Source organism: Anomaloglossus baeobatrachus, chromosome 9, assembly GCF_048569485.1.
Source record: "Anomaloglossus baeobatrachus isolate aAnoBae1 chromosome 9, aAnoBae1.hap1, whole genome shotgun sequence".
In the NCBI taxonomy this organism is placed as follows: Eukaryota; Metazoa; Chordata; class Amphibia; order Anura; family Aromobatidae; genus Anomaloglossus; species Anomaloglossus baeobatrachus.
The window spans coordinates 223,403,869-223,418,299 of NC_134361.1; the positions used below are offsets into that span (position 1 = coordinate 223,403,869).

At 51.0% G+C, this 14,431-nt stretch overlaps 1 protein-coding gene across 5 annotated transcripts in view; it reads left to right on the forward strand.

The window, feature by feature from the left end:
* EHMT1 (euchromatic histone lysine methyltransferase 1) overlaps positions 1-9,458 on the forward strand; it is a 166,973-nt gene extending 157,515 nt beyond the window's left edge. For all 5 annotated transcript variants that reach the window (XM_075324626.1, XM_075324625.1, XM_075324627.1 and 2 more), the window contains exons 26-27: positions 3,908-4,083; positions 6,351-9,458. In XM_075324626.1, the coding sequence (XP_075180741.1) occupies positions 3,908-4,083; positions 6,351-6,534 (360 nt within the window). In that variant the 3' untranslated portion in view covers positions 6,535-9,458. The remainder of the gene's footprint in view (positions 1-3,907; positions 4,084-6,350) is intronic.
* Positions 9,459-14,431: the final 4,973 nt, after the last annotated feature.

Here is a 14,431-nt window from a genome sequence, read left to right on the forward strand (position 1 = left end):
GCTGGAGACTCTCCAGACTTTCGGGTGGATCATCAACTTTTCAAAGTCAAACCTGGCACCGACTCAATCACTAACGTATCTTGGCATGGAGTTTCATACTCTCTCAGCGATAGTGAAGCTTCCGCTGGACAAGCAGCGGTCTCTACGGACAGGGGTGCAGTCTCTCCTTCAGATCAATGTTCTGGAAATCAGGGCAGTGTATCTTGCCCTATTAGCCTTCCAGCAGTGGCTGGAAGGAAAGCAGATCCGAATTCAGTCGGACAACTCCACAGCGGTGGCATACATCAACCACCAAGGAGGGACACGCAGTCGGCAAGCCTTCCAGGAAGTCAGGCGAATTCTCATGTGGGTAGAGGAAAGAGCTTCCACCATATCAGCAGTTCACATCCCGGGCGTAGAAAACTGGGAAGCAGACTTCCTCAGTCGCCAGGGCATGGACGCAGGGGAATGGTCCCTTCACCCGGACGTGTTTCAGGAAATCTGCCGCCGCTGGGGGGTGCCGGACGTCGACCTAATGGCGTCTCGGCACAACAACAAGGTCCCGACCTTCATAGCGCGGTCTCGCGATCAAAGAGCTCTGGCGGCAGACGCCTTAGTGCAAGATTGGTCGCAGTTCCGGCTCCCTTATGTGTTTCCACCTCTGGCACTCTTGCCCAGAGTGTTACGCAAGATCAGATCCGATTGCGGCCGCGTCATACTAGTCGCCCCAGACTGGCCGAGGAGGTCGTGGTACCCGGATCTGTGGCATCTCACGGTCGGCCAACCGTGGGCACTACCAGACCGTCCAGACTTACTGTCCCAAGGGCCGTTTTTCCATCGGAATTCTGCGGCCCTGAACCTGACTGTGTGGCCATTGAGTCCTGGATCCTAGCGTCTTCAGGATTATCCCAAGGGGTCGTTGCCACCATGAGACAGGCTAGGAAGTCCACTTCTGCTAAGATCTACCACAGAACGTGGAAGATTTTCTTATCCTGGTGCTCTGCACAAGGAGTATCCCCCTGGCCATTCGCGTTACCTGTCTTTCTTTCCTTCCTACAATCTGGGTTGGAAAAGGGCTTGTCGCTCGGCTCCCTTAAAGGGCAAGTCTCGGCACTATCCGTGTTTTTTCAGAAGCGTCTAGCACGACTTTCTCAGGTGCGCACGTTCCTGCAGGGGGTTTGTCATATCGTACCTCCGTACAGGCGGCCGTTAGATCCGTGGGATCTAAACAAGGTCCTTGTTACTCTCCAGAAGCCGCCCTTCGAGCCTCTGAGGGATGTGTCACTTTCTCGACTCTCACAGAAAGTGGCCTTTCTGGTAGCGATCACGTCTCTTCGGAGAGTGTCTGAACTAGCAGCGCTGTCATCCAAAGCTCCTTTCCTGGTGTTCCACCAGGACAAGGTAGTGCTGCGCCCCATTCAGGAGTTTCTCCCTAAGGTGGTATCCTCTTTTCATCTTAATCAGGATATCTCCTTGCCTTCCTTTTATCCGCATGCAGTTCATCGGTATGAAAAGGATTTACATTTGTTGGATCTGGTGAGAGCACTCAGAATCTACATTTCCCGCACGGCGCCCCTGCGCGGCTCGGATGCACTCTTTGTCCTTGTCGCTGGTAAGCGCAAAGGGTCGCAGGTTTCCAAAGCCACCCTGGCTCGATGGATCAAAGAACCAATTCTTGAAGCCTACCGTTCTGCTGGGCTTCCGGTTCCATCAGGGCTGAAGGCCCATTCTACCAGAGCCGTGGGTGCGTCCTGGGCATTACGACACCAGGCTACGGCTCAACAGGTGTGCCAGGCAGCTACCTGGTCGAGTCTGCACACTTTCACCAAACATTATCAGGTGCATACCTATGCTTCGGCGGACGCCAGCCTAGGTAGAAGAGTCCTGCAGGCGGCAGTGACCTCCCCGTAGGGGAGGGCTGTCTTTGCAGCTCTAACATGAGGTATTTATTTACCCACCCAGGGACAGCTTTTGGACGTCCCAATCGTCTGGGTCTCCCAATGGAGCGCCGAAGAAGAAGGGAATTTTGTTACTTACCGTAAATTCCTTTTCTTCTAGCTCCTATTGGGAGACCCAGCACCCGCCCTGTTGTCCTTCGGGATTTTTGGTTGTTTTTCGGGTACACATGTTGTTCATGTTGAATGGTTTTCAGTTCTCCGATGTTACTTCGGAGTGAATTTGTTTAAACCAGTTCTTGGCTTTCCTCCTTCTTGCTTTAGCACTAAAACTGAGCAGCCGTGATCCCACTGGGGGTGTATAGCCAGAAGGGGAGGGGCCTTACACTTTTTAGTGTAATGCTTTGTGTGGCCTCCGGAGGCAGTGCTATACACCCAATCGTCTGGGTCTCCCAATAGGAGCTAGAAGAAAAGGAATTTACGGTAAGTAACAAAATTCCCTTCTTTGCTGATTCTTGGTTAAGGAAAGCACGGATCCGGGAGATATTTTTGAGTTGTAATCGGCATGAGTTGAAGAGGGCTTGGATGTGTGGCTTGAAGGATAGAGCAGAGTCGAGGGTCACTACAAGGCAACCAGCTTGTGAGACTGGGGAGAGCGAACAACCATCGAGTTTGATGGAAAGGCTTGTTGGAGGAGATGAGTGATGGGGGGGGGAAGACAATGAACTCTATTTTTTCCATGTTAAGTTTTAGGAAGAGAAGGATGAAATAGCACAGACATTGTGGGGTTCTGGTTAGTAGAGAGGTAATGTCAGGTCCAGAGAGGTAGATCTGTGTGTCATCGGCATAGAGATGATACTGAAAGCCGCGGGACTCTATGAGCTGTCCCAGGCCGAAGGTATAGATGGAGAACAGCAGGGGTCCAAGAACTGAGCCTTGGGGCACACCGACAGATAGGGGGCGAGATGAGGAAGTGGTGTGAGAATGGGAGACGCTGAAAGTCCGGTCGGTTAGGTGTGAGGAGATCCAAGATAGGGCCAAGTCTGTGATGCCCAGAGACGAGAGAATCTGTAGTAGGAGGGAATAGGCTACTGTGTCGAAGGCAGAGGACAGGTCCAGGAGGAGGAGGACAGAGTACTGTAGAGGGCAGAGGATAGGTCTAGGAGAAGGAGGACAGAGTAGTGTAGAGGGCAGAGGACAGGTCCAGGAGGAGGAGGACAGAGTAGTGTAGAGGGCAGAGGACAGGTCCAGGAGGAGGACAGAGTAGTGTAGAGGGCAGAGGATAGGTCCAGGAGAAGGAGGACAGAGTAGTGTAGAGGGCAGAGAACAGGTGTAGGAGGAGGAGGAGCACAGAGTAATGTAGAAGGCAGAGGACAGGTCCAGGAGGAGGAGGACAGAGTAGTGTAGAGGACAGGTCCAGGAGGAGGAGGACAGAGTAGTGTAGAGGACAAGTCCAGGAGGAGGAGGACAGGTCCAGGAGGAGGAGGACAGAGTAGTGTAGAGGACAGGTCCAGGAGGAGGAGGACAGAGTAGTGTAGAGGACAGGTGCAGGAGGAGGAGGACAGAGTAGTGTAGAGGACAGGTCCAGGAGGAGGAGGACAGAGTAGTGTCGCTTGGCTTTGGCGGTTAGTAGATCATTGGTGACTTTGGTTAGGGAAATAAGGGAAATATGAATATTTGGGAAGTTCAGCAAATTAAAGGATGGTGAGTGCGGCTGATGGCGTGGTATCGGGATCATCGGGGATCGGACATGAGCATCACTCAACATCCCCTTTACTGATGAGATAAATCGCCACCATGTGTTGGACTAAATCCGCCACGGGTAATGTGGAAGGGGGTAACAGTAAATCAATGATGCCGGGGGGGGCAGCACCGCTAAAGTAATTTAGTGCCACGTGACTTCTCGCTCACACGAGCCGATAATCTGATCTCTGTAAAGAAGGAACTGGCAGGCAAAAGTCCTCATCCCCCCCCACCACAATAGCCCATCTATACCGCCTCTGTCTGTACTAACGGGGTCTTCTCTTTTGCAGGACGGAGAGGTTTATTGCATTGACGCCCGGTTCTACGGCAACATCAGTCGCTTCATCAACCACCTCTGCGAGCCCAACCTGCTTCCTGTCCGGGTGTTCATGTCCCACCAAGACCTGCGCTTCCCCCGCATTGCTTTATTCAGCAGTAGACCGATCCATGCAGGAGAACAAATTGGGTAAGCCCCCCAAAAAATCTCAAAACATGGCTGCTTTATTCTACTTAGGTTGTGTCCGACAATGCCGCTCCAGAGGATGGCATACAACCTGCCGCTCCAGAGGATGGCATACAACCTGCCGCTCCAGAGGATGGCATACAACCTGCCGCTCCAGAGGATGGCATACAACCTGCCGCTCCAGAGGATGGCATACAACCTGCCGCTCCAGAGGATGGCATACAACCTGCCGCTCCAGAGGATGGCATACAACCTGCCGCTCCAGAGGATGGCATACAACCTGCCGCTCCAGAGGATGGCATACAACCTGCCGCTCCAGAGGATGGCATACAACCTGCCGCTCCAGAGGATGGCATACAACCTGCCGCTCCAGAGGATGGCATACAACCTGCCGCTCCAGAGGATGGCATACAACCTGCCGCTCCAGAGGATGGCATACAACCTGCCGCTCCAGAGGATGGCATACAACCTGCCGCTCCAGAGGATGGCATACAACCTGCCGCTCCAGAGGATGGCATACAACCTGCCGCTCCAGAGGATGGCATACAACCTGCCGCTCCAGAGGATGGCATACAACCTGCCGCTCCAGAGGATGGCATACAACCTGCCGCTCCAGAGGATGGCATACAACCTGCCGCTCCAGAGGATGGCATACAACCTGCCGCTCCAGAGGATGGCATACAACCTGCCGCTCCAGAGGATGGCATACAACCTGCCGCTCCAGAGGATGGAATACAACCTGCCGCTCCAGAGGATGGCATACAACCTGCCGCTCCAGAGGATGGCATACAACCTGCCGCTCCAGAGGATGGCATACAACCTGCCGCTCCAGAGGATGGCATACAACCTGCCGCTCCAGAGGATGGCATACAACCTGCCACTCTAGAGGATGGCATACAACCTGCCGCTCTAGAGGATGGCATACAACCTGCCGCTCTAGAGGATGGCATACAACCTGCCGCTCTAGAGGATGGCATACAACCTGCCGCTCTAGAGGATGGCATACAACCTGCCGCTCTAGAGGATGGCATACAACCTGCCGCTCTAGAGGATGGCATACAACCTGCCGCTCCAGAGGATGGCATACAACCTGCCGCTCCAGAGGATGGCATACAACCTGCCGCTCCAGAGGACGAGTCTACCACCGATTTTCTTTTAATCCCTTCTTGCGGGAAATGCTCTTTAAAGGATCCATATTTTTACTTAAATACATGTATTTTGGCCTAAAAATAATTTTTGCAATTTGGTTTTAGTAAAATTTGCACCTTTTCCCGGTCACTTTTGGTCTGAGAATCTGTCACTGAGCTTGTTTATGACCACATCAAAGTTCAACGCAACTTTGATGTGGTCATTAATCATCTGCGAGGAGCTCGGAACAAAACAGAAAAGAGTTACCGCATTTTTCGGATTGTAAGATGCCCTCCCCCAAACATTTGGGAGGAAAATGAGGGGTGCGTCTTACAATCTGAATGTAGCTTACCGGGAGGTGGAGAATGGGTGCGGTGCTGGCGGCGGGGAGCAGGGTGGTGCAGCGGGTGTTTCAGATGCTCACTGTGTGCAGTGCGGGCTTCAAAGAAATGGCACCCGGAGTCAGCGCATGCGCAGATGGAGCTCTCGGCTCAAGATCTCATCTGCACATGCGCCGACTCTGGTCCATTGATCTCCCAGCAGCGGACTTAGGGAAAATGGCGCCCGGAGGTGACGCGTGCACAGATGAGATCTTGAGCGGAGAGGTCAATCTGCGCACCGCCAACAGAGCATCTGGGAGTGGGACACCCGCCTCGCAGCCAGCACTGTCCCTACCTTCAGTAAGACTGAACCCCCCCTTTTATTTTCCCTCTAAAATTGGGTTGCGTCTTATAAAACGAAAAATACACCCAGGCTGATGAAGCTCACTGATAGATTCTTAATTAACTCATTCTGCTGCAGCAAAAAAAAAAAGTCTAAGCTTTTTAATGAAACCTTAGACATCGATGCCCATCAGCGGGGGTCTGACCACTAGAACGAGGGGCTGCATTGCTGCTCCGTCCGGATGGTTAGTGCCTTTGATGTGACGGCCCCTTTGCAATCCACGTGCCGTATCGGCGCTTGCTGTCATCGTTCAGAATCCTGGATCATGTGATTGGGGCAGGACAATAGGAAAGGATTCTATACACTGACAGCAAGCGTCGCAGGTAAGTGATGGATTCTATTGGATGACAGTAAGCCGAGGTATTGGAAAGTACAAGGACTCTTCTTCTTCTCACACCCTTTTCCGTTCCTCCTTGCAGTTTTGACTACGGCGATCGTTTCTGGGACATTAAGGGTAAGCTCTTCAGCTGTCGCTGTGGCTCCCCCAAATGCAAGCACCCCACGATCAAAGTGGCCCCCCAGCGCCAGCCAGCAAGCCCCACCACAGAAGCACCGCAAGAGAACGGTCTACCGGACACCTCCACCGCACACAGCCTTTGCTGAGAAGACACGGACATCGTTACTTTCCCGTTTTATTTTTTGCTCCTTCCCTCCTCTTCACCATCTTTTTTTTTTTTTTGTTCTGTGTGAAATCGTAGAAGGAGCCCAAGTCCCGGACGTGGTCCCTAAAGACAGCCCTCCCCCCCTCCTTCCCCACCCCCCTCCGTTCTTTAAATCAAGCTGGATGTAATTTACTTCGACCGTGTCCATCGGGCTGAAGAAGAGGAGACGTCTCGCGGACTCCTTCACTTGTTTTATAGCATTCACGGACTACGGTGAACCCGTTGCGTGCCGGAGTTGCGTCTTTGGCAGACAATGGTTTATCAAGTGAAAAGTATTTTTTACGCCCCTTCAGGGGGAAAAAACTGTTGTGTTACCCCCTCCTGTCACTCAAGTCGAGCCACCACCACCACGGGCTGAGTCACATCGACCAGTGGGAAAAAAAACAAAAATACAGATTCCTCCTAAAACAAAGCAGAGTGCAAATATATACACACCCCCAGTACCCAGGGTGATCATCAGTGTCCCCAAGACGTGCGTATGGCTTTAATAGGGACTCACATCTTTAACTTAATGCTCCTTAAGGGGGTCGCCTGGGTTTATTTTCTCCTCTACAAACTGCGCCACTCATGTCTTCAGGCTGTGTCCGGTATTGCAGGTTAGTCATATATAAGTAAATACTAGACCTGGCTCATGGATGGGAGCGGTGCTGCTTCTGAGGAACCAAACAGATCCTGGAAGATAAGGCTGGCGGGGCAAGAGCAATTTTTGAGGTACAGGGGCATGAGATGTAATCAGAGCAGATTACTATTGCTTATAAAAGCAAAACAGCATTTCTTTTCAGAAATTGCGCCCCTCTGCCCCACAGGTTGTGTTTGGTATTGCAGCTCAGCTCCATTTATATGAGTTATAACCTAAAAAATATGCATCATCATTTCATATAAAGGGGGATAGATTGGGGGCTGGTGGTGGGTGGAGTGCTGGGACCCCTCATAAGGGCAGGGGTTCCCAAAGCATGATCACCGCCCCCTTTTCTGTCTGTGGAGTGGTGGCTCCTATAGACTCAGTTGCTTTACTCACACACAGGAGCCTTTTCTCTGGATAGTTGGGAATCCCAGCCATCATTAATTCATCACCTACTTTGGGGATAAGTGATTTATGACTACATCAGAGTTGAGTTCCACTTTGGGAAGAGGCGATTTATGACCACATCAAAGTAGAGCTCAACTCTGATGTGGTCATAAATCGCCTCTTCCCAAAGTTCACCTCCATATTGATGTGATCATAAATCGCCTCTTCCCAAAGTTCACCTCCATATTGATGTGGTCATAAATCGCCTATTGCTAAAGTTCACCTCCACTTTGATGTGGTCATAAATCGCCTCTTCCCAAAGTTCACCTCAACTCTGATGTGCTCATAAATCGCCTCTTCCCAAAGTTCACCTCCATATTGATGTGGTCATAAATCGCCTCTTCCCAAAGTTCACCTCCATATTGATGTGGTCATAAATCGCCTATTGCTAAAGTTCACCTCCACTTTGATGTGGTCATAAATCGCCTCTTCCCAAAGTTCACCTCCATATTGATGTGGTCATAAATCGCCTATTGCTAAAGTTTACCTCCACTTTGATGTGGTCATAAATCGCCTCTTCCCAAAGTTGAGCTCCATGTTGTTGTGGTCATAATTCGCCTATTCCCAAAGTTCACCTCCACTTTGATGTGGTCATAAATCGCCTCTTCCCAAAGTTGAGCTCCACTTTGATGTGCTCATAAATCGCCTCTTTCCAAAGTTCACCTCCACTTTGGGAATAGGCAATTTATGACCACATCAAAGTGGAGGTGACCTTTGGGAAGAGGCGGTTTATGACCACAACAACGTGGAGCTCAACTTTGATGTGGTCATAAATCATCAGAAAGGAGCTTGGAACAAACAGATGAGTTACTTACTCCCCATCTGTTTTCGGGAACCCTTTTAAAGTGAATGGAGCTGAGCTGCAATATCAGACTCCACCATTGTTCAATAGAGGCGCTATTTTACAAAACTCGAATCTCTGACAGCCCCTTTAAAGGGACCCCCACAATATGAAGCTGGTCTAGGGACCCCATAATCTATGCTCTGCTCCCATCTCCTTGGTTGTAGGACTTGTCGGATCCATATTCTCTCTTTATGGAAGGTAAAATCCGGTCACAAGATGAAAGACGAGGGATTCTCACGCCAAGGAATCGATGCCGGTCTGTGCGTTAAATTTTCCTCCCTTTTTCGCCTCGGAGATGATTTTTTTTTTTCCTTTTTCACTTGTACTGGGCATAGACTGGTGGTGGCAGCACCGAAAGGCGGCAGCAAATCCGGACCGGCCTAAAAAAGAAAAGCAGACACTGAACATTTCCATTTTCCAATTTTTACTGGAGGCGAGTGTTTTCCATGCCATAAACTATCTTTTTACGAGAAAAAAAAAAAAAAGTTTGGAAGTTCCAGAAATAATAATAAAAAAATAGATAAAAAAAAGGTGCTGACTTCTCTTTTCGCCCCGGTTTATATACTGAACAGACCCCCGATCAACTGTACCATACAGAACTCTGATTTTAGGATGAATTACCAGAAACAAGACTTTTTTTTTTTTGTTTGTTTGTTTTTTTAAAGAAAAAATAAAATAAAAAAAAAGTTAGAACCGTAGTGTGAATAAAACTTTTTGTATTGTTTTTTTTTCTTTTTTTCCTTTTAAATAAAAACCACAAAAAACCTGCCGTTCATGGTGGATTTTTAATTTGTCATTTTATTTTTGAAAACTGTCATTAGTGCAGCTACCGGGTTTTTTTTGTTTGTTTTTTTTCCTGTTTTATCATAATTTGTAAGTGCCCCCCACCCCCCTCCCCCCATCCATCCGATCATTGCCAACATTCAGTCTTCGTTTCCTGTTTTGTTTTCAGTAAAAACAATAAAATGCTTTAATCTGAGCCTGGATGTTATCTCTTCAAAGCCGACTAAAAAGGAGGTGTGGGTCATTATCGCTCCTGATACTAATGAGTCATTTGGGGGTTAGAAAAGGGGGATTTGTGTCCATATTCACGGTAAGATGATTGGTCGATTAGGATTTAAAGGAACAGTAGCGGCTTATAGTTGAATTGTATTTTTAGAGGTTTATCATCAGTTTAGTCCAATATTTTATTTTATTATTTTTCTATTTTATTATAATTTTTTATTCTAATTATTTTTATTCTTTTTTTTATTCTTTTATTAGATTATATTTTTTCTTCGGCGCTCCATTGGGAGACCCAGACGATTGGGTGTATAGCTACTGCCTCCGGAGGCCACACAAAGCATTACACTAAAAAGTGTAAGGCCCCTCCCCTTCTGGCTATACACCCCCAGTGGGATCACTGGCTCACCAGTTTTCTGCTTTGTGCGAAGGAGGTCAGACATCCACGCATAGCTCCACTGTTTAGTCAGCAGTAGCTGCTGACTATATCGGATGGAAGAAAAGAGGGCCCATATAGGGCCCCCAGCATGCTCCCTTCTCATCCCGCTTGTGGTTTGTAAGGTTGAGGTACCTATTGCTGGTACGGAGGCTGGAGCCCACATGCTGTTTTCCTTCCCCATCCCCCTGAGGGGCTCTGAGGAAGTGGGATCTTACCGGCCCCAAAGCCCTGAGGCCGGGCTCCATCCACAGACCCATTGAACCTGCTGGATACGGAGCTGGGTACCGTTCAGGGACATGGCCCTGCACCATTCAGGTACTCTGTGTCCCCGTACACACAGGCACAGCACACTCCAGACTTGCTGGGTGTGCTAGTGCGCCGGGGACAGTAAAGGGTTACAGTCACTGCAGCCTAGCTGAATGACTTTATGTATTGGGAACTACCGCGCCGGACGCTCCGGGAGCGGCGGCGCGGCTGGGACTTGTAGTGCGCCGGGGACTTAGCGCCGACCGCGCTTTTACGGCGGCGGCGCTTATAAATCCAGTCCCCGGCTTTTGCGGCCTAGCTCCGCTTCGTTCCCGCCCCCACCCTGTCAATCAGGGCAGGGGAGAGACGCTGTACAATCAGCAGCGCCGAGGGCTGGAGCCTTATTTACATGCTCCAGCCCTCTCACTGGACACTGTGGGACGCCGGTTTCCCGCTCTGACTTGGGGCACGCCCACGGCCCGCCCCTACTCACACGAGCTGGAGAAGGACGCCGGCAGCCATTCCTGCAGTCCGAGCTGAGAGAACGGACTCTGGGCAACCAGGCACAGGACTAGGGCGACCACACACCCGCTTATAGGCGGGCGGTAAGCGGCACCTGAAGTGCTGACCCCACTAAATACCGCAGTTGTCCATTTGTATTTTATGCTTACACTGCATAGGTCGCTATTTTTGGCTATATGCCCTCTTAGATGGCGACACATCAGCAGCAGGAAAGCAGGGGTGCTAAGGCACAGGCTTTCTATGCTGCTTGTATTGCATGTACTGAAGTGTTCATGTGTATTTATGCTTGTATGCTATACACTGCACTGTACGGTCACTAGTCTTGGCTATTTTCGCCTAGAATGACTAGCCTACAGCAGCAGAAAAGCAAGGGTGCTGAGGCACAGGTTTTTTCTATGCTGCTTGTATTGCAGGGGTTGCAGTGTTCATTTGTACTTATGCTTGTATGCTATACATTGCACTGTATGGTCGCTATTCTGGGCTATATTCCCCTAGATGGCTAGTCTACAGCAGCAGAAAAGCAGGGGTGCCAAGGCACAGGCTTTCTATGCTGCTTGTATTGCATGTGCTGCAGTGTTCATTTGTACTTTATGCTTGTATACTATACATTGCACTGTACGGTCGCCATTCTTGGCTCTATATCCTAGATGGCTAGTCGGCAGCAGCATATAAGCAACACAGGCTTTCGATGCTGTTTTTACTGCATGTGATACTGTTCCACGGCACTGAACCCCATTGTGTGCAATGCTCCCCTGTAGCACTTGGTCAGCCGGGGTCTCTACTAGACGTGGCCAAAGGAACCACCTGTCAACCCTGTCCAAGGACAGGGACGGAGTTGCAATGGGATAGAGACTTGCAGTCCGGACAGGCCATGGGCAATCTGGATCAGTGCTCCCTGGCCACCCTCATTTGGAATAAAATCGGTGCTCCGGGGGGGTCCCAGGAGGCTCTCTGTATGATGAGGCAGACGTAGCTCATCAGGACTTTGATCCTGACACCGCTCTCAATCCGGATACACCGGATGGTGACGCCATAAGGAATGATCCTATAGCGTCCATCAATGGAATGTTGGATCTTTCTCCCTCAGCTCCCCCAGCGGAGGAGTCAGCTTCACAGCAGGAGAAGTCCCATTTCAGTAGCTCAAACGTATATTGAGTATTTTTCTGGCCACGCTGACTTCAGAGAAGCAGTCCAGGAACACCACGCTTACCAGATAAGCGTTTTTCTCCAAACGTATTAAGGATACACGTTATCCCTTTCCCCCTGACGTGGTCAAGCGCTGGACCCAGGGTCCAAAGGTGGATTCTCCAATCTCCAGGCTTGCGGCTAGAGCCATAGTTGCAGTGGAGATGGGACTTCACTTAAAGATGCCATTGACTGACAGATGGACTCTGGTTGAAATCTGTCTATGAGGCTATCGGCGTGTCGGTTGCTCCGGCATTCACAGCCGTATGGGCACCCTAAGCTTCAGCTGTTCTTGCGCAGCTGGTCTTGAGCATATGTACATTTGTGCCGCAGGGGCGTCCGTAACCTCGCAATGTCTGCATTGCGACTTACTCTATTAATGCTGTCCTAGAAGGACAGTCGAGGTTTCGGTCCTTCCCAAACTCGGGCAGGTCCCAATTGTCCTCGTCCAAAAGGGCTGAAAAGCCTCAGAGGGGCTCAGCTTCCGGCCGGGCTCAATCACGCCCAAGGAAGGCAGACGGAGGAACCGCTACCAAGGCGGTCTCCTCATGACTCTCAGCTCTCTCATCTCTCCGCATCCGCGGTTGATGGCAGACTCGCTCGCCTTTGGCGACATTTAGCTGCCACAGGTCACAGACCGGTGGGTGAGGGACATTGTGCCCACGTGCACAGGACAGAGTTCTGTTCTCGTCCTCCGACTCGATTCTTCAGACCGTCCCCACCTCCCCACCGAGCCGATGCTCTTCTGCAGGCAGAAGGAGTGGTAATCCCTGTTCCTCTTCAGGAACAAGACACGGTTTTCCTCCAATCTGGTTGTGGTGCCAAAAAAGGATGGCTCTTTCCGTTCCGTTCTGGACCTAAAACTGCTCAACAAGCACGTGGAGGCCAGGCGGTTCCGGATGAAACCCTCCGCTCCGTCATTGCCTCAATGTCTCAAGGAAATTTCCTAGCATTAATAGACATCAAAGATGCTTATCTCCACGTGCCGATTGCTACAGAGCACCAATGTTTTCTACCTTTCGTGATAGGAGACGACCATCTTCAGTTCGTAGCTCTGCCATTCGGTCTGGCGACAGCCCCACGGGTGTTCACCAAGGTCATGGCGGCAGGGGTAGCAGTCTTGCACTCACAGGGACACTCTGTGATCCCTTACTTGGACGATCTACTTGGCAAGGCACCCTCTCAAGAGGCATGCCAACTCAGCCTGAATGTTGCGCTGGAGACTCTCCAGACGTTCGGGTGGATCATCGACTTCTCAAAGTCAAACCTGTCACCGACCCAATCACTAACGTATCTTGGCATGGAGTTTCATACCCTCTCAGCGCTAGTGAAGCTACCGCTGGACAAGCAGTGGTCACTACAGACTGGGGTGCAGACTCTCCTTCAAGGTCAGTCGCACTCCTTAAGACGCCTCATGCACTTCCTCGGGAAGATGGTGGCGGCAATGGAGGCGGTTCCGTTTACGCAGTTTCATCTGCGTCCACTTCAATGGGACATTCTCCGCCAATGGGACGGGAAGTCAACATCCCTGAACAGGAAAGTATCCCTTTCACAGACGGCCAAGGACTCTCTGCAATGGTGGCTTCTTCCCACCTCATTATCACAGGGAAGATCCTTCCTACCACCGTCTTGGGCGGTGGTCACGACAGACGCGAGTCTGTCAGGGTGGGGAGCAGTTTTTCTCCACCACAGGGCTCAGGGTACGTGGACTCAGCAGGAGTCCACCCTTCAGATCAATGTTCTGGAAATCAGAGCAGTGTATCTTGCCCTACTAGCCTTCCAGCAGTGGCTGGAAGGAAGGCAGATCCGAATTCAGTCGGACAACTCCACAGCGGTGGCATACATCAACCACCAAGGGGGGACACGCAGTCGGCAAGCCTTCCAGGAAGTCCGGCGGATTCTGATGTGGGTGGAAGCCACGGCCTCCACCATATCCGCAGTCACATCCCCGGCGTAGAAAATTGGAAAGCAGACTTCCTCAGTCGCCAGGGCATGAGCCGATGGGGAAGGCCGGACGTCGACCTAATGGCGTCCCGGCACAACAACAAGGTCCCAACCTTCATGGCACGGTCTCGCGATCAAAGAGCTCTGGCGGCAGACGCCCTAGTGCAAGATTGGTCGCAGTTCCGGCTCCCTTATGTGTTTCCACCTCTGGCACTCTTGCCCAGAGTGCTACGCAAGATCAGATCCGATTGCAGCCGCGTCATACTCGTCGCCCCAGACTGGCCGAGGAGGGCATGGTATCCGGATCTGTGGCATCTCACGGTCGACCAACCGTGGGCACTACCAGACCGACCAGACTTACTGTCCCAAGGGCCGTTTTTCCATCGGAATTCTGCGGCCCTGAACCTGACTGTGTGGCCATTGAGTCCTGGATCCTAGCGTCTTCAGGATTATCCCAAGGGGTCGTTGCCACCATGAGACAGGCTAGGAAGCCCACGTCCGCTAAAATCTACCACAGAACGTGGAGGATATTCTTATCCTGGTGCTCTGCTCAGGGAGTGTCTCCCTGGCCATTTGCATTGCCTACC